Genomic DNA, 26,463 nt, shown 5'->3' on the forward strand with positions numbered 1-26,463 from the left:
TTACCATGCTATTAAGATATCAACCATGTTATACATGGTAGATGTACAAAGTTAATTTTGAAAGCATTAGCTGTGATTAGAATTAGCTGTCATTGAAATTTTAAGTCCCTTTTCCATCATGTAATCTTAGTATCTTTGAATCTTTCCTTTTTCTCCTTCTAGACTTGCTTATTATGAAATTCGATATCAATTTTACAAGAGAGATCAGCTCATGTGGAGCGTTGTTAGGCATTACAGTGAACAGGTAATTTCCTATCATAGTAGCTCATAAAGAATATACTTCATAAAATATCAAAACAAAACATTTTTATGAGATTGTGTAGTGTGCAATAATGTTTACCTAATTTACCTCAATGTGCAATCTCATTACTTAATGGTTTTCTTGAATGATTGATTTCTATTTATTTAGTCTACCCCTGTTTATACACCTTTTTAAAATTTCCTCCAGTTCCTTTTTTCCTTTGCAATTATACTTTTACCAGTTTGGGAAGAATAGTGATTTTCGAGTCATTATACTTGATTTCTTCAGTGATTATAGTTTCTAAGTATAATCTAATGTATTACAAGAGAAATTGCAAGCCAGTTTCCTCCCCGTGCCTCAGTTACTCTGTGGTTCGCGTATGTACGCACAGAGACAGAGTAGTAGTTGCAGGCTGCTTGGGTACCATGGCTATACCATGGAACTGCAGGGTGACATTTCTCTTTCCTTCCACTACTGGAGCATCCTTTCTCCTATGGTGTGTATAGACATTATGGTTATTATATTAATGTATTCAAATAAGGATATATTTTCCCTTTTTTTGTTTTAGTTATTGATTATTCTCTATCTAGTTTAATATCAGTAGTCATGACAAGGTAATAAAAGCAACTAACAATTATTGAATTATATATTCATTTAATATGCATACTCATCCATGCACAGTCAGTGTAACCTCCCATTTTGTAGATGAGAAGACTAAGGCTCATAGTTACTACGTGACTTGACCAAGGTCACATAACTGCTCAATGGCAGACTGTGCCTCAAACATAGCTCTGTCTAATTTGAAAGCTCCATATAAAGTGTTAGCATATGGCCTGGCACTTAATGAATGATCAGTTAACGGGTGTGGTGGTAGTTATGCCACACAGCTTATCTTTAACACAAACTTAAATTTTATCAGTAACCCCCTTTTTTTCTACTTCATCATGATGTTATTTCTTACAACAGTTTTAAAGGACTTAATTTAATTATTTTTTTTCTTTAGTTCTTGAAACAGATGTATGTCCTTGTATTGGGGTTAGATGTGCTTGGAAACCCATTTGGATTAATTAGAGGTCTGTCTGAAGGAGTTGAAGCTTTATTTTATGAACCGTTCCAGGTATTGATATTTCATTTATTTTAAGGATAGGTATAGAAAAATGGATGTTCTGTTTTTTAATGACAAATAATAGTTTGTATCTTAACTGTATTTAGGAACTGAATGTTTAATGTTAAAATAACAAAAATACATCAATTTAATATTTTCATTTAAAGGTATGTGAGATAACATTGAAAGATTGTTTAGAATTAGATAAACCTTTGTCCTGGGAGGCCAACTTCAAATTTCTAGTATTTGGGCAATAAAACAGGCCCACATTTTCCAGAATTTAATGTAGTTGTAAGGATATTTAGAGTGCTGGGTAGATTAAGACTGTGTCAAGGCTGTTCCCCCACTGTGGAAAGGACTAATGGGGCATTAAAAGCAAACTTTGTTTCATGTTCAAGCTTTTATCTAACCTGTTCACCTCCACTTAAAGGATCTAGGAGCTCCATTTTTGAGGGTTTTAGAAGAATAAAGCAGAGAGATGAATGGGAGAACAAGAGAGTAAAAAATGTATGAGCTCTTAGTCTTGTTACCAGTGCAGCTTGCTTTAGCAGTCTGATAAACCTTTGTCCTGGGAGGCCAACTTCAAATTTTGAGGAAAGTCAGTGATTTACACTCATCCAATTTGTGTCTTATAGAATTTGCTAAGATCATGTGGGCCGAAAGTATCTTCAGACACAATAGATATTCTGTCAATATTTGGGGTAGAAGGTGAAAATTGTTTCATCACAATGTTTGTGGATCTTTGCAGATTCTGTATCTTCATGGAAACCCTGGAATATTAGATTAAACATCTTATTTTATTTTTTGGACAGGGTGCTGTTCAAGGCCCTGAAGAATTTGCTGAGGGTTTAGTGATTGGAGTAAGAAGTCTCTTTGGACACACAGTAGGTATGTATCATAAGTTTGTGTATTTGTGTGTAATTTTATTACGTTAGAAAATGCTCGGTTATAAAAAAATGCTTATATTTAATAAAAAAGAGATTACTTTCCTAACACTCTCTTTTAAAAGACATATTTCCTTGTTTTATAATGGAAAATAAGTCAACAGTGTCCTGCTGGTATTCTTCTATGTCTTTGTGGGGTTGAACCCCAATGTACTTTAGTTTTATTCTTCTTCTTGATAGATGGGAGAAATTAACTTCGGCATTTTTTTATATGAGACAGATTTTTAAGCACCTGTTTAAACAATTGCATGCTATATATTGTGATAAGGCTGTTAAAAGAAATATGACTTACTTCTCTGAATCTTGTGTTAAAAATTTATTTTATTTTAAATTGACATATAGTAATTGTACATATTTATGGGATACAGAGTGAAATTTGATATATGTAGACAATGTGTAATAATCAAATCAGAGTAATTAGCATATCCATCATCTCAAACATCTATCATTTCTTTGTGTTGAGAACATTAAAAATTTTCTCTACTAGCTATTTGAAAATGTACAATAAATTGTTGTTAACTATCATCACCTTACAGTGCTGTAGAACACTAGAACTTCTTTCTCCTATCTAGTTGTAATTTTGTATGCATTAACCAATCTCTCCTCATCCTCTTCTCTCCCCCTATATTTCTACTCTCTGCTTCTGTAAGCTCAACTTTTTTAGCTCTCACATAAGTGAGAACATGTGGTATTTGTCTTTCTGTGCCAGACATAGTTCAACATAATGTACTCCAGCCTCATTCATGTTGTGGCAAATGACAGGATTTCATTTTTAATGGCTAAATAGTATTCCATTGTGTATACATACAACATTTTCTTTATCTATTCACCTGTTAATGGACACTTATGTTGATTTCATATCTTTGCTATTGTAAATAATGCCACAGTAAACATGGGGGGACAGATACCCTTTTGATAGACTGATTTTCTTTCCTTTGGATATATACCTAGTAGTGGGATTGCTGGATCCTATGGTAGTTTTATTTTTATTTCTTTGAGAAACCTCCATACTGTTTTCATAATGGTTGTACTAATTTACATTCCCACCAACAGTGTATAATGGTTCCCTTTTTTCCACATCCTCACCAATACTTGTTATCATTTGTCTTTTTGATAATAGCCATTGTAAGTGGAGTGAGGTGATATCTCATTGTGGTTTTGATTTGCATTTCCCTGATGATTAATGATGTTAAGCATTTTTTCATATACTTGTTGGCCATTTGTATGTCTTTTGAGAAATGTCTTTTCAGATCCCTTGCTCATTTTTTAATAAGATTGTGTTTTTTTGCTGTTGTTTGAGTTCTTTGTGTATTATAGGTTTTAATCCCTATCTTTTGATAGGTGGTGCAGCAGGAGTTGTATCTCGAATCACTGGTTCTGTTGGGAAAGGTTTGGCAGCAATTACAATGGATAAGGAATATCAGCAAAAAAGAAGGGAAGAGTTGAGTCGACAGCCCAGAGATTTTGGAGACAGCCTTGCCAGAGGGGGAAAGGGCTTCCTGCAAGTGAGTCTCCTGCTAAATCTTCAAGAAATCCTCAACTTTTAAGTACACTTTAAAATATGTACTCTAGTTGGTTGGTTGAAATTTAGAATGTTACTTACGAGTCTCGGTTAGTCAGAGTAGCAGTGACGGTAAATTGCGGACTTTCTGGTTTCTTTTTTACTTGTCTTCCCCATCATCACCACCAAATCTATCCCCCACATTTCCAGACTTGATTTGACATCGGGCTAAAGTAAAACTGTAATGTGGACAGGTTAGCACTAGTGTGGAAGACGAGGACGGAAGGAGCAGAGATGTACAGTAGTGAAGGCAGCTAGAGGGAGGAGGAAGTTTTCAGACCATTGATAATTGACCGTTTCCGTGGGAGGGATGTGTGAGAGTTAACTGTTGATAAACTGGGAACTGCCTTTCATTACTTTTAAAATTATACAGGTAATGTATGAATCCTGTTTAATTATAGAGGTAATGTATGATATTCTCCTTATAATTATGAGAACTTATAAGTTCTCCTTTTAATAAGTAAGTAAAATAATATAGATAAGGCTGGAGTACTCTTTACTCAGGTCCCCCTTCCAGAGGAGCTTCATCTTTTCAATTTAGTGCGTATCCTTTCAGTTCTATTTATGTTTGTTTATAGAATATACACGTAGTTTTAGTTACTACTGTTACTTGACAATTAAGAATGTATTAATGGATTTATGTGTTACTTTTGGAAATAATTTCAGGAAACTGTCACTGCTGTGTGTGACAGTGATTTGTAATGTGTTCTCTGAAGTGCTTTATTTGTCAAATTATTTGCCGTCCTTGGGAGTTCCCTTTATTTACAATTTTCTACATTTTCACTAAGTTACAAAGTCATCTCGTTAAAATTTATAATTATATCTTAGAGATTATTTGGCTCAACTTACTCATTTTACTTATGTGGAAACTGAGGGTTACAGAGATTGTATCAACTGCCCATGGTCACATAGATGACTGGTACCAAGCCCAGATTTAAAATATTTCCACCTGCTTTTCTGTTATAAAATTTTGCTCCTGCAAAGTACTTTCATTTAAAATTTGCTATGATATAATATTTATAAAATCATAGTGCTTACTTATATGTGTCATATATGTTGTTCACATTATCAGATAAGTCCTTAATTTTTTTAAAGTTATTTCCAGCATGTCTGTAGAGACCTCTAGTGGTTGGTTTAAAACTAAGCACCATTTATTCAGTGGAGACTTTATGATTGATTTCTCTTTCAGGGAGTTGTTGGTGGAGTGACCGGAATAATAACAAAACCTGTGGAAGGTAGGTTGAGAAAATTTCCTTCTTTTACAAAGTCTGAAGAGTTGATGCATGGGAAACATAATAGATATTACTGCTACTATATGTTTAAGAGAATTACTGACTGGATTTTCTATTCATAGTCTTAAATTGTTTAATAAGTATATGTTCCTCAGAAAGTAGAGAGGTTAAGTAGTGGACTATAATTAAGACTTTGAATGCCATTTTCAGCAGGGCCATAGATAAACTAGATTCCTTTGGGCCCTCAGTACCAATTAACTCATTTTTTTGTTTGTTTTATTCCATTAAAAAAGTACATTGTTTATTCAGTGTAATTCCTATCAAGATCCCAGTTGGTTTCTGGCAGAAATTGACAAGCTGAATCTAAAATTTATTTGGAAATTCAAGAGACCCAAAATAGCTGAAACAATGTTGAAAAAGAACAACAAAGTAGGAGCACTTACAGTTCCCAATTTTAAAACTTACTATAAAGCTACAGTAACTAAGACAGTGTGGTACTGGCACAAGACGATAGGCATATAAATTAGTGGAACATAATTAAGAATCGAGAAATAAACCCTTACATTTATGGTTAAGTGATCTTTGACAAGGGTGTCAGATAATTCAATAAAGGAAGAATAGTCTTCAACAGATGGTGCTGGAACAACTTGATATCCACATGCAAAATGAAGAAATTAGACCCCCGCCCCTACCATATATAAAAATGAATTCAGAATGGATTAAATACCTAAATATAAGAGCAAAACTATAAAACTCTGAGGAAAATGTAGGAGTAAGTCTTCATGACCTGGGTTAGACAAAGCCTTCCTAGATACGACATCACAAGCACAAGTGACAAGTGAAAAAATAGATAAATTGAACTTCATTGAAATTTAAAACTTTTATGCTTCAAATGACACCATGAAGAAAAGGAAAAGAGTTCAAAGAATGGGAGAAAAATTTTGCAAATCATACATCTGATAATAAAAGACATATCTAGAATATATAAAGAATTCTTACAACTTGATAATAAAAAGACAAATGACCCAATTTAAAATGGACAAAGGATATGAATATACATTTCCCTAAAGAAAATATGCAAATGGCCAATAAGTACATGAAAGGCTGTTCAACATTATTTGGCATCAGGAAAATGCAAGTCAAAACTATAATGAAATACCTACTAGGATGGCTGTAATCAGGGTTGAAGAGGATGTGGAGAAAGTGGAACCCTCATACACAAGTGGTGAGAATGTAAAATAGTACAGCCACTTTGGAGGAAAATAGTCTGGCAGTGCCTCAAAAGGTTAAACACAGAGTTGCCATGTGACCCAGCAATTCTCCTAGGTATATATTAATACCCAAAAGAATTGAAAACAGGTGTTCAAACAAAAATATGTACGCGAATGTTCATAGCAGCATTATTCAAAATAGCCAAAAGGTAGAAACAATCCATCACCTGATGTATGAATAAACAAAAAGTGGTATATCCATACGCTGGAATATTATTCAGTGATAAAAAGGAATCAAGTATGGTACACACTACAAAGTGCATGAACCTTGAAAACATAATGCTAAGTGAAAAAAAAAACAGTCACAATAGACCACATATTATGTGATTCCATTTGTATGAAATGTACAGAACAGGCAAATCCATAGTGATAGAAAGTATCTCTAGGCTGGTTGCCTATTGCCTAGGTCTGGGAGTAGGGAGGGAAAGGGAGAAGGGGAGGTAAATTGGGTAGGATTGTGTGGGCAGGGGTTGGGGGAAATGGGGATTGATTTTTAATGTACATAGGATTTCTTTTTGAGATGATACAAATTTTCTAAAATTGTTTGTGGTGATGGTTACACAAGTCTGAATATACTAAAAAGCATTTAATTTGTATACTTTAATGGGTAAATTTTATGGTATGTGAACTATTACTATATTTCAATAAAGTTGTTATATTTTTTAAAAAGTATACTGTTTGAAAAATCTTTTGATGGTCAGTGTAGAAAAAGAGAATGTTTTCTGGTCAGTCCTTAGACCTTCCAGTTACAGGTACTGATGAAACTCTTAGATCAGTACTTCCCAAACTTGAGCATGCCTTAGGATTACCTGGAGTGCTTATTAAAACACAGATTGCTGGCCATACTGCCAGAGTTTCTGATTCGGTAGTTCTGGGATGGGACCCAAGAATTTGCATTTTTGACACACTTCGAGCACCACTATTTTATCATGGTAGGATTAAATTTAAGTTCTTTAGAAAGCCAAATTCTCGAAGCTTCCTGGATAAAACAGTTCAGTATTTGGCTCAGGTTTTTGTTGAGTTCAAGCTTGCTTATTTTAAAGTATCTTTATACATTCATTGTCCTTGGTTTTCCAAAGGTGCCAAAAAGGAAGGAGCTGCTGGATTCTTTAAAGGAATTGGAAAAGGGCTTGTGGGTGCCGTGGCTCGTCCCACTGGTGGAATCATAGATATGGCCAGTAGTACCTTCCAAGGCATTCAGAGGTAATTGAGTGCATACTGTGTGCAAGGTATGTGTCTGTGTGCTAGTTGTTGCTAGGAGTACATAAATTGTTTAGATACTTTGGCTGCTCTTAAGGATCTTAAAGTCTAATGGAAAGCTATGATAGCTTCACGAAGTAGAGGGCCACCAAAAATGAATAAGAAAAGGCATTTTTTTAGTGGCTCAGTTTCTCTTTTATTCGACAAATGTTTATTGGTATCTACCATATGACAGGCGTGGTGCTAGACACCAAAAATACAAACAATAGATGACCTAGTCCCTGCTTTTCTTATTTTGGTATTTTATTTTCTTTTAGAAAATAGTGGGGGCTTGGAGTCAGATTCTCACACATTTTCTTACACTTATACTGATGCCTTATTTAGGGCAGCAGAATCAACTGAAGAAGTGTCTAGCCTCCGTCCCCCTCGCCTGATCCACGAAGATGGCATTATTCGTCCGTATGACAGACAGGAATCTGAGGGCTATGACATTTTTGAGGTAAATTCTGTTCTTCATGGTCAGGAGTGAAATAGAATTTTGAAGATTTCTAGGTCCAGGATTTCATAGGTGGTTCTTAAAGTTCCTGATTCATAAACTTCTTTGAAGGATTACATGTGATTTGTAGAGTAGAATCTGATTATTTACTTGTTTTTTTTATTTTAGTGTAACATGTTCAATGGAAATAACTGATAATTTTTTTCTGCACAGGAGCAAGGCGTTTTTTGTGCAGAATAGATAATGTTAAAAGAAGTCATAGGCTATATCACTGTTTTTGTGATAGCTCATTTAGTTTACATTGTTAATTTTGGCTTCCTGCTTTGTAGCTAATTGTTGGAATTTCACTGCTTCCATTTCTCCCAGCCAAATAATTTATTTGCACTACTTTGTAAATTTAGATTTATTTTGATAAATAGAACTAGAGGAGAGAAAAATAAGATGATATAGTACTATCATCTGGCTAAACCTTAAAAAAAAGTAAGGATTTTTTTTGCTTTTATTTTAGTTTTAACTTTATTATATTTAGGTAATGTATACATATATAAATTGCTATTCTTTCATGACTGGCTGTCTCCCAAAAGAAATTTATTAATATTTTTCTACCTGAACTTTAAAATAAAATGACTCTTAATTATTCTTAGCCTTTGGTTTTTATTGTATATGACTACATTTTAAAATCATTCTGCATGCTTCTAACTTTATTTTCTTTGTTTTTCTGCCTACACAGCAAGAACTGGGAATACAGGAGTAAATGTTTCCTATACTACTACTTGATTTCATCCTTAAAAATCAAAACAAACTGTGGTATTTACTGTGTGTGAATTAGATTGTCAATTTTAATGAAATTTTCTTTACAATGCTCACCTCCATCTGAACTTTTTATAGTAGGGACTTGATGACAAATAAAAATGGTGGTATTCCTATTCATATTGTCCAGGAATAAGATCAGTATAAAAGATTAAAGGGTGCAGGAAATCAATTCTCTCCTCTATTTAGTGGGTGAAAGACTTTATTGAGCTCAGAAGTAGATATTTTTCCTATCATTTTGCAAATTTTATCTTTTCTTATGGTGTTCATGTACATTTCGGTAGTTGAAGACCAGGACAATTACTATGTCCAGTCTAGTGCATGTGTTCTTTTTGTTTGTTGAATCCTAATGATAGAATTATTAACACACAACTTTCTGTTTCACAGGTCACTCTAAATATACTCAAACTATGGGACTACTAATTGGGCATATGTTTTAATAATTGAAGTGTCAGTTGCTCCAACAGTAGTTGGCACATGAATTTTGAGGATGTGTTCCTCAATCTCTCTTTTTCTTTAACCCTTTGGTAATGTTGCTAAATAAACGACAGTCATTTTATAATTAAGTTATATACGTTCTCAGCCTTTAGCATTTATGCTTTTGAAAAATTGAATCTCCTTGTTATTCTTATTTCATAATTATAAGTTTAATTAGTGTAAATAGAAGTAGGACATATAATTAGGCAAATTGAATATATAGATGTCTTTATTTTTATAAACTAACCCTTTTTGTTTTTAAATCGTTAGAGAAGAAATTCATAAAAAAGATTCATTATCTTAATGAGAATAAAAATAATTATCATCTCGAAATTAGTGCCCCCATAGTTAATTCTCAAAATAAGTATGTTTTACTTTCTTTTTTAAAATAAATGATGGAAGTGTTTAATTTGATTTAGCAGTGTCTTAGCTAGCAACTTTGATGCTTCTCCCCAAAATCGAAACCAAAGTATAAACTTAGACTGAATGTGTTGTATATTTGAAGAGAATGAAACTGTTAACATACAACTATTCAGTTGCATTATTTATTTTGAAAACCATAGTTATCAATATAATAAATTGAGTGATTTATATTTAAAATAAGCACTTTAAAGAGGAAAGACCAGCCTGTGCTGGATACACAAAAGAAATGACTCTGTCCTTAAGGGACCAAGTGTAACAAAACATGTAAATATTAAGTGTAACTGATGAACTTTTCTTGGGCCTACATATTGATGGTTGGCAAAAACGTCACTGCATGTATAGTTTTCTGTGGGAATCAAGCACAATAACTAATTCAAGGTGTTGTCTTAAATCATTACTAATAATTACCCTTCCTCACATTCTTTGATTAAAGTGACATTTTTTAAATTTTCCTGGATATATTGCTGTTTTAATGAGACTTTTGGGAATTCCTAGAACTCGTTAAGATTTTTTTCCTTTACTTATTGCTTACTTACTTTTTGTTTAGCTTTTTATGTTATTAACCTTTTCCTTGTGATTTCTTTTTTTACAACTATGTCAATAAGCACAAAACATCAAGAAAGTTTTTGTTATTTTAGCTAGGTATAGTCATATTGTCTGATTTATTAGTTTTTGGTAAGATATCAGACAACTTTTAGACTTTAATGTATTATTATAATTACTGGAAGAAACAGAGTGGTTATACATTGAGAAGACTTGGTAGTTTTTTCCAAGGGTGGCAAGTGTAGACATGGACAATTAAGAAATTTAGGCTATTTCATCTTTGCCCATCTTGCTGTGATCAGTTAATAGGGTAAGAAGTATTTATTGATTATTTCGACTGTGCTGGATATACAAAAGAAATAAGCTTTCTATCCTTAAGTGTCCAAGTATAACAAAACATATAAATATTAAAGAGGCACCGGAGTGTATAATTATGTCCTGCTTGCCCTTATTATAATATGGACACATTCTAAACAATTTATTTGGGGATCTTTTGATCCCCATTTTGTTTTTCTCCTGAGTATTTCTCTGTATTCTTTAATACTCAGCTTTGAGAGTCACTAAATTATATACTATATTTTTAGGATACATTCTCTACTTACCTTCTGTTCTCCATATATATGTATCTATGTATATACAGTCAGTTTTTTATTTAATATTCATTTTGGTTCACATACTTATGATCATACAGTATTTAAAATGGTGCTCCTTTTTCTTTTTAGTTAAATTTTTCTATGTTCTTAGGAATGCTTCATTGACGTTTTTAATTCTCACATTACCATCTATTGAGGTAATCTTACATTGTCTAGTTGGTGATTCTTAATTCTTGACATTACAGTTGTTTCTGTTATTTTACTAACAGTAATAATGCTGTGATAAACATCATTATACATTTTGTTTTTTTATATCTTATATTCATTTCCTTAGCATTTATTTGAAAAAACTGAATTACTAGGTAAAGGGCTTTTACAATGTATTCTTAAATTCTTTAAGTTGCATGATGAGAAAGGAAAGTGAACATTTTATCAACTAATCTGGTTGTCCGTTGCTTTCAGTGACTGAATATCTTAATCTGAATCTTAGAATGCAGTGGAGTTTTAGTAATGCTGAAAACAAGGTTTTCTAAAATGTATTATGGTGATAAATGTACTTTAAAAACTCTCAATGGCTTGAAGCATAATAGCCTGATAACTAATGAAAATACATACAAGATAGAAAGTGGGTAGTATTTCTGGTATTGTATCTCAAATCTAAATATTTTAACGTATTTAAATTTCAGCCTGAGAATACACTAAATTATTATGTTCATTTCTCATTTTCTCTTTGAAGAAATTGAGACATAAATATTAAAAGATTTTAGGTAATTCACACAGGTGAACTGTGAAACAAGTAACTATAGTGATGAAATCTGCACTCTCTTCTTTAGACTCATTCTAAAGATGAGATCCCATTTCTTCTTTGTGGATTCCTCTTCCTTGTTCATGGCTTTTTGTAATTGTCACAGAATGACTGGGAACCAAGCATCTTTTGAAAATGTATATTCAAGCATTGAAATAATAACATCAAGTGTACTTTCTTTGCTTGTGATTATATTGATTATATTATCCTTTTAATAATATTGATGTTATAGTCTTGGTTATAAAATGTTAAAGTCTTAATGTATTCAGTATGTTTATGTTCGTATTTTCATATATATTGTCTGATTTTCAATCATGCATTATAGATGTTAATACTGTTTCATTAGCATTCATTATAAAGTCTCTTATTTTTTAATGTGTGTTGACTAATTCAATAGTTTTGAGACAGTTGAAAAAGAAAATAAATGTATTTTAATGGGCTACTATTTATACTTGAATTATTTTATGTTTGTATTTGTCTTTAGAAATAAATTGTGCCAGCTATTTTGAAATCTTAGAAATTCTTTATGTCCATGTTAATATTGTTGTTACATTTTCTTTTCTATCAGAAATATAGTTTGATATAGAAATAAACTCCTCAATGCATGATTAATCTATAAGACCAAATATTCAAAAACATTAAACATCAGTTATCTTGGAATTTTATTATATGTATAATGTCTACCTCTGTGTAAATCAGTGGTTCTTAACCTTTGAGAGGGACCACAGACTCCTTCAAAAAGTTTGGTGAAAAGCATGAACTGTCTTCTAAAAAAAGATGCAGAACCACATTTTCAAAATTTTATATTCTATGTTAGGTAGTTGATAGACCCACTCCAAAGTCCTGCCATGGATCTCTGTTTAAGAACCCCTAAATGTTAATGTAGTAGTTTTATATTAGCATGTGTTTGTTGTTCAATTAAAATGCATAATTATTTCTGGTAGATATTTTAAAATTTCTAAGTTACTATAGAACAAAATACATTTTTCAAGAGGATAACTTGGTAAGCATTTAATACACCTTTTTCTTTTAATGCAACAGTAGAAGTTAATTTATACATATGCTATGAATATTTTTCTAGCTTCATGTGCCAATATGTAGAATTGTACTTTTGTTTCTAATAAACTTTGTCCTAACACTATTGTTATAATTAGCTAATATATGGTATTGTAAATACTGTTTGAATGCACATACTTCCCAAATCTTGAGTCTTGTTTCCCTTTCAGAATCGTATCAAAAAGTTGGAAGGAGAGACTTACCGATACCACTGTGCTATTCCTGGAAGCAAGAGGACAATCCTCATGGTTACTAATAGGTATTAACTTGAAGTGACATTTTTTCAAATACAACTTAGTTGTGTAGATCATAAGAATTTTAAAGGCTAAAATGACAGAGAATTTGGAGAACTATACTTCAGTGTCAATGAAGTATATGTTAATTTTCATAGAATCACAAGAATGTAGATCTAAATAAGTCCTTAGAGATCATCTGTTAGAGATACTGACACTGAGATTTAATATGGTTTAGGAAATTATCCAGGTTATACAACTACTGAGAGACAGAGTCTGGAAAAGGGTTCATACCTGCAGTAGTGGTACCATTATATGTGAATTACAAATGCAGTTATGGAGCGTTAATTCATGATTCATTTTTTCTTACTAGGTTTTATTTGAGGTGAGTAGCATACCCCTTTTAAAGAAGGGAATTATTTCTGTGTGTAAGTATTTTGGAAGTGGTAGATAACTTTTCCAAATAAAAGAACTTTGACTAACTACCAAGCTTATTTTCTTGGGATTTACCTTAGATAATAAACTTATATCCCAAAATTATAATTATTGAATAATAATTTTCAGAACTTTGTAAGTGATGTGTTTTGTAGGATTAAGGCACAGTGCTATTTATAGTAGGCAAAATTTAAATAAATTTCTCACTACTGTGTTTAAATATATTTAGATGAGAAGGAAAGAAAGGAAAATTGAGTAACAGGATTTGGACTTTGAAACCTACAAGTTTTTTGAAAGAAAAGGTTAACCAGTCATATAAGAGAGGGTTATCCAGTCATATGATTTGCCCATTAATTAAGAGGTAAAAATATCCACAAAACAATCTAAAAGGCAGATTTTATGAATTTGACAAGTAATTACTTATTATTTATGCCCATAATTTTATATTGTCTTTATTAGATTAAACCAAAAAACGTTTATTTGTATTATGTATTGCACTTAGCTGAGAGTGGCAATATGTTAATTCTTTTTCATATTCCTTTTATATAGATTAATACTAGACAATGGGAATCATTTAGATTTTTTTGTAATGCTACTTTAGTACTTTGATTTCATGACATTCTGTGGGAATCTTACTGTAAACAGTACATATCTGGTTTTCCTTTAAATAAATTGAAAAATCATAGTAATTTTAAATCTAGTCACTGATGGAGCTTTTTAGGAGACAGTTAATAAAATAATACTCCTTACCAGTGCAATGACTTAGTCTCCTTACTAGCTTTAGTAGACTCTTTCTAACAGAAATTTCTTTGAGATAGTTATCATTATGCTAATCTGTTTGACCTTTAATGAATGGTTACATAAAAGTAGTAACATTTCTTCCAAATTCAGTATTCTTTTTTTTGAGACGAGGTCTCACGTCTAGCTCTATCACCCAGGCTGGAGTACAGTGGTGCAATCAGAGGTCACTGCAGCCTTGAACTCCTGGGCTCAAGTGATCCTCCTGCCTCAGCCTCTAGAGTAGCTGGGACTCCAGGCACGAGCCACCATACCCAGCTAATTTTTGTTTTTATTCTTTTTTTTGTAGAGATGAGGTCAGGGGCTTACTATGTTGCTTAGGCTGTTCTTGAACTCCTGGCCTCAAGCAATCCTCCTGCCTCGGCCTCCCAGAGTGCTGGGAATACAGGTGTGAGCCACTGTGCCTAGACTAACAATGTCAGTATTCTTCAAAATAACTTTTTTATTGCTAAAGTTATCCTTATTCATTGTAGATAATATAGATCAGGTGTCAACAAACTTTCTTTAAAGAACCAGACAGTATGACCTAGCACCTCTTACATTTTCCTGGATAGAGCTTGAGCCCATCCTCCGAAGTGAGGTATCAGAAGAACAGAATAGGCTCCACATGTGCTTGCTATCAAATTGGCACTAACTGATCAACACTATGGTGCTCACAGGGTAGTAATATTCTCCAGGGATTAGGGAGTTGGGGGTGGATAAACTCACAACTAATGGACCCTATGAGCGTTGTAGGGGGAAAAACGCATACCCCAAATCATGATTTGGGTGTGGCAAAGTCATAACATGTAACCAAAATGTTTGTACCCCCATAATATCCTGAAATAAATGAATGAATGAATAAATAAATAAATATAAAATAAAATAAGATAAAAAATAAAGAACCAGACAGTAACTACTCTGCCTTTTTAGTGGGAAAACAGCCGTGAACAACATGTAAGAATAGTCGTGGCTGCATTCCAGTAAAATTTTATTTATTAAACAGTCCTTAGGCTATATTTGTCTCAAAGGCCATCGTTTGCCTACCTCAATATAGATAATTAAAAAGATGAAAATAATGAATCATACATTCTAGTTTGTACCATTTGTCCCAACGTAATTATTAATAGTTATACCTTTTCATTCTTAAAAATGTCCTGGTTTGAACAATAAATTGTATAATCCCTAAAAACATCTTTTACCAGTAATCTCACCATCCAGAGATGACCACTTAGCTGGCATATCACATTTTTGCAGTATATTTTTAAAAACTATGTACAAAAAAATGCATTATGTACATTTTAATAATGTAAGTTTTTCATGTAATAATATACTATGATCATCTTCCCAAACCATTAAATATTCTTTGACAACATGATTTTTAGCGAATATATAATATTGCTTTTGTGTATATACTATAATTTATTCAGATATTCCCTTACCTATTTGACATTCAGTTTTCCTTTTCCCAATATTTTATTATTATATATTTGCAGTGAAATTGTTTTCTATTATTTTCTCAGAACAAATTCTTAAGAGTGGGATCGTTAATTTAAAAGTTGTGAAGGTTTTTGAGGTCCTTTCTGTATATTGCCAAGTTCTTCTTCAGAAAAGTTGTATCTGTTTTTTACATACCACTCACAATATATGCATGTATCCTTTCTAATATATTTTGCTAAGATTAGGTATTATCATTTAAGTTTTTATTTTTGCTAGATTAATGGATAGAAAATGATTTTTGTTTTAATTAGCATTTCTTTGATGACTAATGAGTATGAAAATTTTAATATATCAATATCCATTTGTACTTTGTATTCTGTGAATTACTTGTTCATATCCTTTACTCATTTTTTATTGGTATATTAGTCTTTTTCTTACTGAATTTAAAGAGCATTACATAATGATACATAATGATATTAACCCTTTTTATCCAATGCATTATTTTCATGTTAATTACATATTTGGTTTTCCAATATATAACACTTTTAATTTTTCCATATTGAAATTCATCCAGAATTTGGTCCCATTATTTTTTTTCTTATGGGTTTTTAGAAGCAAAACACAAGTTCTCAAGACCTAAATTTCTTAGGCTATGGCTCCACTAATTGGTCCTAACTCCTCCATGATTTATTTTAGTAATCTTTTTAACCATCAATGTATGACGGATACAGGGACACAGAGATGAAAGTTACATCTCTGTCCCTTCTGCATCTGAAGGGGGGAACCTACAAATTATCAGTGACATCATAGTGTGATAGCTACTAAGAAAAAGTAACATATCAGAGACTCCAAGGACATAGGAAAAACTCTTTGTCCAGTAAGGTGGGGACTAAAATGTCATGGGGAAGGTGTCAGGGAGGCCTTTTAGTTGAGGGAGTGCTTGAGCTGAGTCTTATAGAGTATACAGTTGTCACACAGGTAAACAAGAGGCAAGCAGAGGCATACAACGGTACGGCGCTTGGACCAGTATGATGAGTATGGAACAGCTGGATGGTGGGATGTTAATGGAGAAGTGTTGGGAGATGAAACAAGAGTCATAGGTGGCTGCTCATGAGATCTTAAGGGTTTAGGTTCTATCATTAATGTGATGGAGAATCACTTTTTTAAGGTATAGTCTGTTATTTTATTGTTCAGTATCACAGCTTCTCACACAGATATGTGCACATAGTACACATGAGTAATCTCTGTTTTCTTCCTCACTGAAGACTTGTAAACAAGTATGACGAGGTGTGTAGTTGTGAAAGATCTCTGGCAGCGGTTTGGATGCTGGATTGGAAGAGGATTAGACTGGAGGCAGGGAGGCCAGTTAGAGGCTGTTTAGGTTCTCTGTTGCTGCACGACAAATCACATGAATCCACTTCCAGGCCCATTTAATGTTGTCGGCAGCATTCAGTTCCTTGCAGTTGTCGGACTAAGATCCCTGTTACTTTGACCTCTGTCAGGCAGGGGGCTGCTCTCAGCTCCTAGAGGCCACCCTCATTCCTTGCTGTGTGGCTCCTTCCGTCTTCAAGCCAGCAAGGGTGCTTTGAATCTCTGGCTTCTTGTTTTCTGACTCAGATTTAAAGAGTCTGTGTGATTAGGTCAGGCCCACCCACATAAACTAATTTTGCTTAAAGTCATCAGTGCCATATAACAAAACCTAATCACCCATCATAGTCACAGTGCTGGGGAAGTATACAGGGCTGTATACCAGGGGACGGGGGATCTTGGGGACCATCCTAGAATTCTGTCCACCACAGAGACTGTGGCAGTATCATGGTAGGAGGTGGTAAGGGCCTAAACTAAAAGAACAGGGGTGGAAATAGGGGGTAGATTTAAGAGCTGGGGCTTGGTGACTGATTGGATGTTGAAGAGAAGGAAAGACAAAATGACTGTCTCGTTACATTTACAGTAATTTCAGAAGAACAGGTGATTTTTTTGTTTGTTTTTGTTTTGTAACTTAGTTTGACCTAGTTTGGAGATATAACAGTGGAGCTGCCTCAGCAGTCAGGGGACAGATATAGAAAGACAGATAGATGGATGGCTGGATTAGATGTTATGTATATATAGATATCTACATATGTATGTGATAGATAGATAGACAACTGGAGTTTAGATAAAGAGCTGGAGTTGAAATCTTAGAGACCACTCAGAGTGTTGAGCAGAAGACGACCAAGATTTGAAGCCTGGTAAATATGGAACAAGAGGAAGAGGACGAAGGGAGACCTAAGATGGTAGGAGAACAGTAGTAGTATTGGGATAGTAAAGAGAAGAAAGAGTTTAAAATATTCAGAATAGTGAATTGCATTTGGCACAAGGATTTGTAACAGCCGTCTTTAACTCTTAGCCCTGTCGTCTGATTCTCAACTGGGGCCAGGGCTAGAGGGGTGAGATACACTTCCTAGAAACTGTTTGGAAAGTATGGGGGTGTTGGAGGTTATCACAGTGATTGGAGGACACTACTGGCACGTAGCAGGCTGGGGCGAGGCATGCTGAACTTCCTACAATGCACAACACCGTCCCAAACAAGCCCACGATCTCAGTGGCACCTCTGCTGAGAAATACAGTGCTGGGGTCTATTTTAATTCCCCACACTCCAGTGGTCACCAAATTCATTCTCATCTACCTTCTAAACGTCTAGAATCTAACCCTTCCTCTCCCTTCTTGAAGCCACTGCCAAAATCGAGGCCCTTAGTGTCTCCCGATTGGACAGTTGCAGTGGTTTCCTGCCTTGATTGTCTGCCGCCCATCTCTGTGCCGCCTCCCTCTGCTCACTAGAACGTCACTCTAAAACAAGAAACTTTGTCATGTCATTTTCTAGTGCCTGTAGATTGAAGTCAAAATTTCTTAAAATGACAACAGGATTTTCAAGGTCTGGCAGTAAGCTCGTTTTCTCACCATGTCACCACTGTACACGTCTGGTGCTCCAGCTACACACCTCCGCATTCCTCAAATAAGTCTTCCCTTTTTGTACTCTTAGTATATCAGCGCACTCTTCCCTTTGTCTGGACTGTCATTTCCCCTTTCCCATGTGCAGAAATCCGTCCACTCAGGATTCAGCTCTTGGGTCACCTGATTTATCAGTACAATCTGCCCCTCTCTCCTGTGCTCCAAAAGTCTTGTCTGCACACTGTGTCGTGGCCCTTGTCTAATTGTGCTGTACCATTTATTTATGTGTTTATTTCCCCTGCTAGCCTGTGAGCACTTCTCAAGCAGAAACGTTATCTTCCTTGTTTCTCTGGCATCCTAGATATTTGTTGACTTAACAGTTCTTCTACTTTTCTAGTTTTGCTTTCTGTAATAGAAACTTAAAATCAAGGATAGTTATATCAGTAACTAATCTGAATCACACACTGGGAGATCAATGTGGACTCTTGTTTATTTATTTATAGCTATTGAGTAAAATGGGATACCCTACGATAAAGTGCATCCACGTTAAGTGTTTGAATCTGATATTTATTAATATCGGTAGGTGGAAAGAGAATCTTTGCTGACATGTGAGGTTTGTGACATTTCTTGCATATTCTTTCTTGACTAGAAGGCATGGATGATTGACAATAAAGAGCAATTAATAATTTTTCCAAGTAAAACATTTTCAGGGGCTTCTGCCTTTGTTACTTCCCAGATGAGAGTACAGCCTGTTCCTTATGTGTTTCAAACATGATTACCCTATCAGTTTTTTGGTCAGTTACAAAAAAAAAAAGTTACACTTTTCTGAATTCTGCAAGATTGGCAGAAGGGGAATTTTTTAAAGTTTGCTTCGTTAGTTGAGTAGTTACCATATTTGCTCTTTGACAGTTATTTAGACTTTTAAGAAAATGTGAGGCACTTTTTTTCAGTGCCAGTTTTTATTGTTTGCTAAGCCAGTGCTGCCTGTGCCATCCAGCAGAATGAATATTAGAATAATTGCCTGTCTTTATCACTACCTGTATGTTTTTGTTTTCTTTCACAAAACAGGCGAGTGCTGTGTGTAAAGGAAGTTGAAATCCTAGGCCATATGTCCATAGACTGGCAGTATCCATTTGAAGATTTTGTATGTCCTCCTAGTGTTAATGAAAATGTGCTGAAAATTTCGGTTAAGGTAAGAAAACATGAATCACAGTTTTAGAGCTAAGAATTTATTAAATGAGTGAAAACTGATGCTTTCTGACAGTTTTACAGTTAATTACACAAAATGTTTGAAGGATGAATGCCATCATTATTGTTACTATTATATGCTTAGATGTAAAGAAAGATGTAGTCAGTTATTTGTGTTACTGTACTTTATTTTCTAATGGTTCTCGACTGCATCGGGTGAAGTATCAGTCTGTCTGCCCAAAGAATCAGGATTCTGATATGCTGGTATTTCTTTTTTGGTGAATTAAGCATTAACAAATAGGTTTTTTTAATTCATATGGATACTCATTTTGCTATAATTAGACATTTCTGGGAAAATTCCCTTTTTTAGGCTTTCAGGAGATTATTAAATGATTTGGTAAAAATAAATGTCTAAAATACCCATGTTTTATAATATTTGGCATTCATAGAATACATAACAATACTTCTATGTCTTTTATCCCCATCATTTTCTAAGAAAGAACTTTAATTATGTAGTAAGTAATTAGCAAAAATGATACCCCATGTTTTGCTTAGTTGTCAGACTCATGTACTTAACTTTGGAATATGTGTTTATTACATTATATATATTATAAATGTATTTTCATACCTTTAAAAAAACCATGCATCGTCATTATAAATATGGTAGTTTTTATATTTGTTTTTCCTAAACAATAATGTTATTTCTTTCTATTACTAAAACTGTCTGAAAAACATACCACAAAATTTAATAGAGATGCAAGTACTATTATTCTTTAATTGATGTTAACTTTTCTTTTCATGGAAATTTACAAATAAAAGAACTACCTTGTCACCCTACCATTTTGTAATTCAGCATTACCTCATTGTACAGTGTCAAAATTTAAAGAGTGCCTTGGTGTATGAAACATAATTTTCAAACTAGGAAAGACTGTGTCACTATGCATATATTTTACAGTTTTCTCAGTTATCACTTTTCTTTCACATCAGTGGTGAGAATAGACTCAGTGTATTTTATGTTATATAAGAATTTTATCTATCAGCCAAGGAAATGAAGGAATGGTTTTTTGATTTGTCAAATGTGATGAGTTATCAAGTGGTGTTTCTGTAGGCTATTTATCATAGCCTGCAGAAAGCCATTATTTTATACAGATTGATGTATACTCATCGAATTTTATAAATTCTAACAACTCACACATAGAACCAGTATCCTTATACCAAGATGATTTATTTCGTATCATACTTGAATATGTGTATTTGGTTAATCTACTGATTATAAAATAGACATTTAAGCATCCAATTAAAGGTTACGATTTTTTTTTCTGCCTCAGCATAATTTCTTTTCTGTCGTTGTTTCTTTTGAAACAGGAGCAGGGTCTGTTCCACAAGAAAGACAGTGCCAGTCAAGGCTGTCTTCGGAAAATTTACCTAAAGGATACCACCACAGCAGAGGTAAAAGACTTATTTTAAGAGCACCCTTCACTGTTTTTTTAGCTGAAAGATTAAAAAACCAAAAAGCTCCTGTTACAATTAGCAATACCCTTTATTTCTCCTGAAAGCTCTTCCATTTATAACTTGGTTAGTTATATAAGCTTAAAATACATACTGTGGACTCAGTAGGGAGAAAGGGTCTTATTTTGCATTACGTATTTGGACTGTGTCCTTGTCCTTAGCTATGACCTGTGCGGAGAGCTCTAACTCTGGCTTTTGTACTGTTCTCTTCCACCCAATGAGCCTGTACTTGTCATTACAATTCATAATAAGTATTTTATTTTACAGAGAGCGTATCATGCCATTGAGGATGCACAGTCAACGAGACACCAGCAAAAACTGATGAAGCAATCATCTCTGAGACTTCTCAGGCCCCAAATACCATCTTAATCACAGGTCTCAGGGGCAGAGAAACCAATCATCAGTCTTGTCCATAAGTCACTCTGCTTTTATATTGCTTTTATATTGCTAACGAGACTTTTTCAAGAACTCATTTAGTTTTATTGTTCTCGAATAGCTAGTATTGGGTTTTCTACTTTTTTCCCGTTTAGGTTTGACTCTAATTTTGTAACCATGTGTATGTTACTAATCCACTTCTACGCTGCCACTTGAATGAATCAGACCACTGAAAGAACGTCCCTTCAAACTCAGAGTGAAATTTTCATTAATATTAAAATTGTGAAGCACAGGGCAATAGGCTTATTTTTAATTAAAATCTTTATTGAAGAATAAGAAAGAACCTTAGAATGACTAGTGTTCTTTGAAAGGTTTTACCCATAGACAAATGTTGGACACGCTGACATTTTGTTTAAGGGTGATTTGATTTGTTTAATAATTGAACTGAGATCACATTTTTGGTAAACAAGGTCATTGACTGAAGAAAAGCCACTAAAGGGAGAAATAGCATGTTTTATTTTATTTTTTTCCATGAAAACATTGTTTTTCTCCTAAGAAAACATGTTTTACTTTGGTGCTTATTTTTCCTCCTGGCACTACAATGAAAGAAATATGGACAATCAAACCTTAAAATATCTATACTCTATTTTCTGTAATGGAATATTCACAAAAATTTGGAAGTTATTTACATGCTCTTTCAAGATGAACTTACATGGCACAATTATAATTTGCTGATACATGAAAATATCACATTCTAAGATTTTCAAGGCTCAGAAATATGTAATATTCAGTATTTTTATATTTCCAGAATTGTTTCGTAGAAGTTGAAAGACTTTAAGGGCATCATAAATTAACATTTAATCATAATGCATACCTAGAAATGTATTTTTAAATACTTATTAGGAAGAGTGAAAAGTCTCTAGTTGCTTTCTATATAAGTAAAATAAGGTTGTGAAAAATAAGTATTAGATGTGTTCTTTGAAGGAGCAGGCCCATGAGAGTCAATTCACTGCAGTACTTTTTGTCCTTTTTGCAACTCACTTATGCCGATCAGAGATACACTGCCTATTAAAACTTTAAAAAATACTCAAAAATGTTTAATTTTTTGGATGAACCATTATATTTGCTCATGGTGTTTAACATGGCATTTATTTCAAATTGCTGAAATAATGATGAGATGAAGATGTGGACACACTTGGTTTGCTCTGTTTGTATTTATGTGTGGTAGTGGTTCTGTCATCATTCTTCATGTTTTTAGAGACCTGGCCATAACACTTCAAAAATTTTCCTAGTGCTATTTAATGTATAATCTAAAAAAAGAATGCAATAACTGGTGCCCTAAATGTTTGATCTCTGGTAGTCAGTGCCTTTTCAAGGTCATTCTTTTTTGTCTGTGAAGAAAAGTATCATATATAAAACTTCTAGCTTTAAACCAAATTTCTATATTAGTGGTTAATTGGAATTTATTAAAAGGACCATTATAAACAATTTCATAACAAGCGTTCTAGTATTTTGTGTCTTTAAAACTGACTTAATCAGGAATTTGGGATATCTAGTTATATTTTTCATAGGAATCAGCTATTGAAAACGTCCTAAATATTTAAGAAATTATATTACACTGATAGTTTATTCTAAAAATGCATGAACAAAACATTAAACTAAGAAAAAGTATAGAAATTGATAAACTCATCATCTCAGTTGGTTTAAAAATAAACATTGATGTATTTGTAACGTTTTTATTTGATTTAATCTCCTGGGACAGAAGTAATTCATTGGTAAAGTGTAATAATGTCTGTTGTGCATTTTTAAAATGCTTCGAGAGTCAATTATTTACATATGAATTACTGAGAAAAATAAAACATTTGGTACATTGTTCACAGGTGTGAAAACTTTGTGAGTTTGTGTTATTCAAGTAACATTTGCTTTTACTTTTTGTCTTTGCTCTTTTCATCTTCCGATCCTGTAATAGTGAGGAGTTGGAATAGTTATGGAGGGCTTTAAACATGCTAGTGAGGGAAAGCTTTTTCCCAGGGGTACTAAGCCCCTTTACCACATTGGAGATCAGAGAATGCGGTTGTGCAAAGGCCCAGCTGCACTTTGAAATCCACTGCTGCATTTGCGTTGAGGCCATGCCTTCCATGGTTCCTCTCAGCCACTGAGTGTGGCAAGTATACTAAGACAGGCCCTTCGTGGGAGGCACAGAACTCCTCTGGTAGCTGACTTTGGTTTGAAGACTCTTCAGTGGCCTTATAGAACCTTTCTTAAACAGCATGCCCTGCACGGCAGTCTGGGAGGCTTCTACCCGGTCTCTCTCCCTCTCACCCTCTCTCTCCCTTCGCCTCCATCATCCACTTGGGGCTCAGACTACAAGTCTGAAAACTCACCCAGGCCTGCATTGTCCAGTAGGAAGAATCACACTGAGGACTATAGCAAAGCAGGGGCATCAAATTCAAAAAGGAGCTAAAAACTGGAAGAGTGCACCCAAGCTTTACACAAAAAATTCAGTCTAGGGTGGACTTCCTCACATGTGTTTCCTGATTTATTATTGTTTTCATTTTGAATTATGTATGAAGGGGGACACTATCATCTTTTTGGTGCTTTGGGTCTTCTAAGCTTGTTGATCTGGTGCTGCCTGGACATGTATTTTTAACAAAACTCCATGTATATTTCTAAAGTACAGCCAGGACTGAAAAATAGTGTTCTGGATTTAAAATAATCAAACTTGTAAAGAGCTCTACAGATCTCAATGCCAGTGAAAACACAGAGTTGCACTTACTGCCAGAGCTAGAAGAATCATCTTTTTATTGGGGAAAAACCAAAGATTCTTAGAGGATAGCAGATTGTTTATATGTGGATCATCTGTCCTCTAGGTAGAAGCCCTTTGGGTTGAGAATCACTACCAGAATGACCATCAGTATTGGTGGAAATGTGTTCTGTGCCATGTGTCTTGGCTCTGAGAAAAAATTGAGACTCACTGGAGCAGAGGGAGCACATTTCTCTTGGTCACTGTGCCTTTAAGTGGAAGAATTTAGGCTTATTCTTGAATTCATGCTGGAGAATTCTTATATATGGTCTAATACTACTGTGACGGTTTACTAGTCAAAGTGAGAAAATAAAAACTTTGGATGTAAGACATAAAACTTGCCTCCATTTCTAATGCACAGTCAGAACTAAGAATCAAGTGCCTGGAGTTCTACCATAAACCATCATAGACTTCTACTGATACCGGAAGCAGAAAAAACACGCCCAGGATGCATCCTCTATCACAACTGGCTAGGGGCTTGCCAAAAAAGAACTGGTATTTTTGAGCATTGTACACGACATGATGGAGTAGTAATGTAACAAATAAGCAGGTGTTCAAAGATTGCAATTTGAATGGAGGCTATAAAGTTTTAGCTTCACCAGAGGATGCTGCTGCAAATTAGTTAAGCAAGCACTTATTGACGGTTTAAATTAAGCAGGCACTCTGGAACAGGGCACATTTCCCTTCCCTGTGGAGTACTGTGAGAGTCTTAACCTACTTTGACACTTCTGATCAAATCTTCCCTACTTCATTCAATTCAGAGTGATTCATGCTTTCAAAAATAGTAAAAAAAAAAAGTAGGGCATGAATTAGAGGATTAACATTAGAGTTCTTTTTCAATAAAGACTTCCTGGACTCTGCAGTCGTTTCAATAATCTATGCTATAAGATAGTAGATTTTTTTTTTTCTTTCTTTAAGCCAAGAGAAGGGAGTCATACTTCTCAGATTTTGGAATAGTTGTAAGGTCTATGGAACATTTGAATATATCTGGAATTACTGGTAGTAGGAAGCGATTGCTATGTAAAAGATTCCTATGGTTAAAGTTTAAAGACCTGGGAAACACTCTTTTCAAGTTGACCCCAAATGAACAGAATAGAAATCTTGCGTGACTATTATCACAATCCAGGTGGTGAATATATACCATTGAAACCACTGTTTTGTAAGTGCCCTAAAGACTGACTATGCATGACTTAGACCGGTGAATAAAAATATATTTCCCACTCTACCTAAAATTAATGCTTAATCAATTACTGTTGAATTATAATGCAGCTCTTTTAGAAACACTAACAATGTTTATTTTCTGTTGAATGGATTATTTTTAATTAATATTATCACTCATTTTTTTTAGGAAAAATAATTCACTTGGGGGCTTTTGGTCTAGTTGTACTTAAATTCACAGAATTGTAATAATAGTTTATGGTTGGAAGGGCCTTATATTGAACATAGTTCTGCTTTTTTGTTATCCACTGAGCCCAAATCCTTAGGGCCATCAGAATAAGAATGACTTTTTCTGTATATGGAAGCCTGTATATGGGAGTACTACCTAATAGAATTGAAGAATAGCTTTGTGTCTACCATTCATTCAGCGAGCATGTGAGTCTTCTTTTCAAGTTCTCATCTTTTCCTACCTAAACCATCCCTAATTAGACTTAACTTCAAGTCATCCCATAATCCTGGTAGCGCTCCCTAAACAGTCGTCCGTGTCCCCCTTAGGATAGGGTATACTAATTTGCACGAGTTTACAGGAATCAACTAAGGCAGTTGATACTTGGGTACTTGGACAATTCCATTTTTCTACTACTTTTCTAATAATACTACGTATGCTGATCTGTTAAAGCAATTACTTATATAAAGTAAAACTTCCCCATTATCGTGATTTATTAATCTTACAACTTTTACTTGTATAAGAATATTATCGAGTTATCCCTTTTATCACTTTTACTATAAGTAAGAGTGAATTTGTGTGGTACTATAAGTTTAAAAATCAAAGACCCTAAGAAAATCCCTTTACCTTTCTT

The 26,463-nt window shown here is 34.0% G+C and overlaps 1 protein-coding gene across 1 annotated transcript in view; it reads left to right on the plus strand.

The window, feature by feature from the left end:
- Positions 1-21,921, plus strand: part of VPS13C (vacuolar protein sorting 13 homolog C (S. cerevisiae)) — a 213,380-nt gene extending 191,459 nt beyond the window's left edge. Inside the window, 11 exon segments of the mRNA XM_012645033.1 lie at positions 163-244; positions 1,245-1,358; positions 2,159-2,234; positions 3,632-3,795; positions 5,041-5,086; positions 7,434-7,557; positions 7,939-8,053; positions 12,928-13,016; positions 19,639-19,762; positions 21,124-21,207; positions 21,535-21,921. Coding sequence (XP_012500487.1) covers positions 163-244; positions 1,245-1,358; positions 2,159-2,234; positions 3,632-3,795; positions 5,041-5,086; positions 7,434-7,557; positions 7,939-8,053; positions 12,928-13,016; positions 19,639-19,762; positions 21,124-21,207; positions 21,535-21,636 — 1,120 coding nt within the window. The 3' untranslated portion in view covers positions 21,637-21,921.
- The last annotated feature ends 4,542 nt before the right edge of the window (positions 21,922-26,463 follow it).

This window comes from Propithecus coquereli, unplaced genomic scaffold (assembly GCF_000956105.1).
Source record: "Propithecus coquereli isolate 6110/MARCELLA unplaced genomic scaffold, Pcoq_1.0 Scaffold224, whole genome shotgun sequence".
Taxonomy (NCBI): domain Eukaryota; kingdom Metazoa; phylum Chordata; class Mammalia; order Primates; family Indriidae; genus Propithecus; species Propithecus coquereli.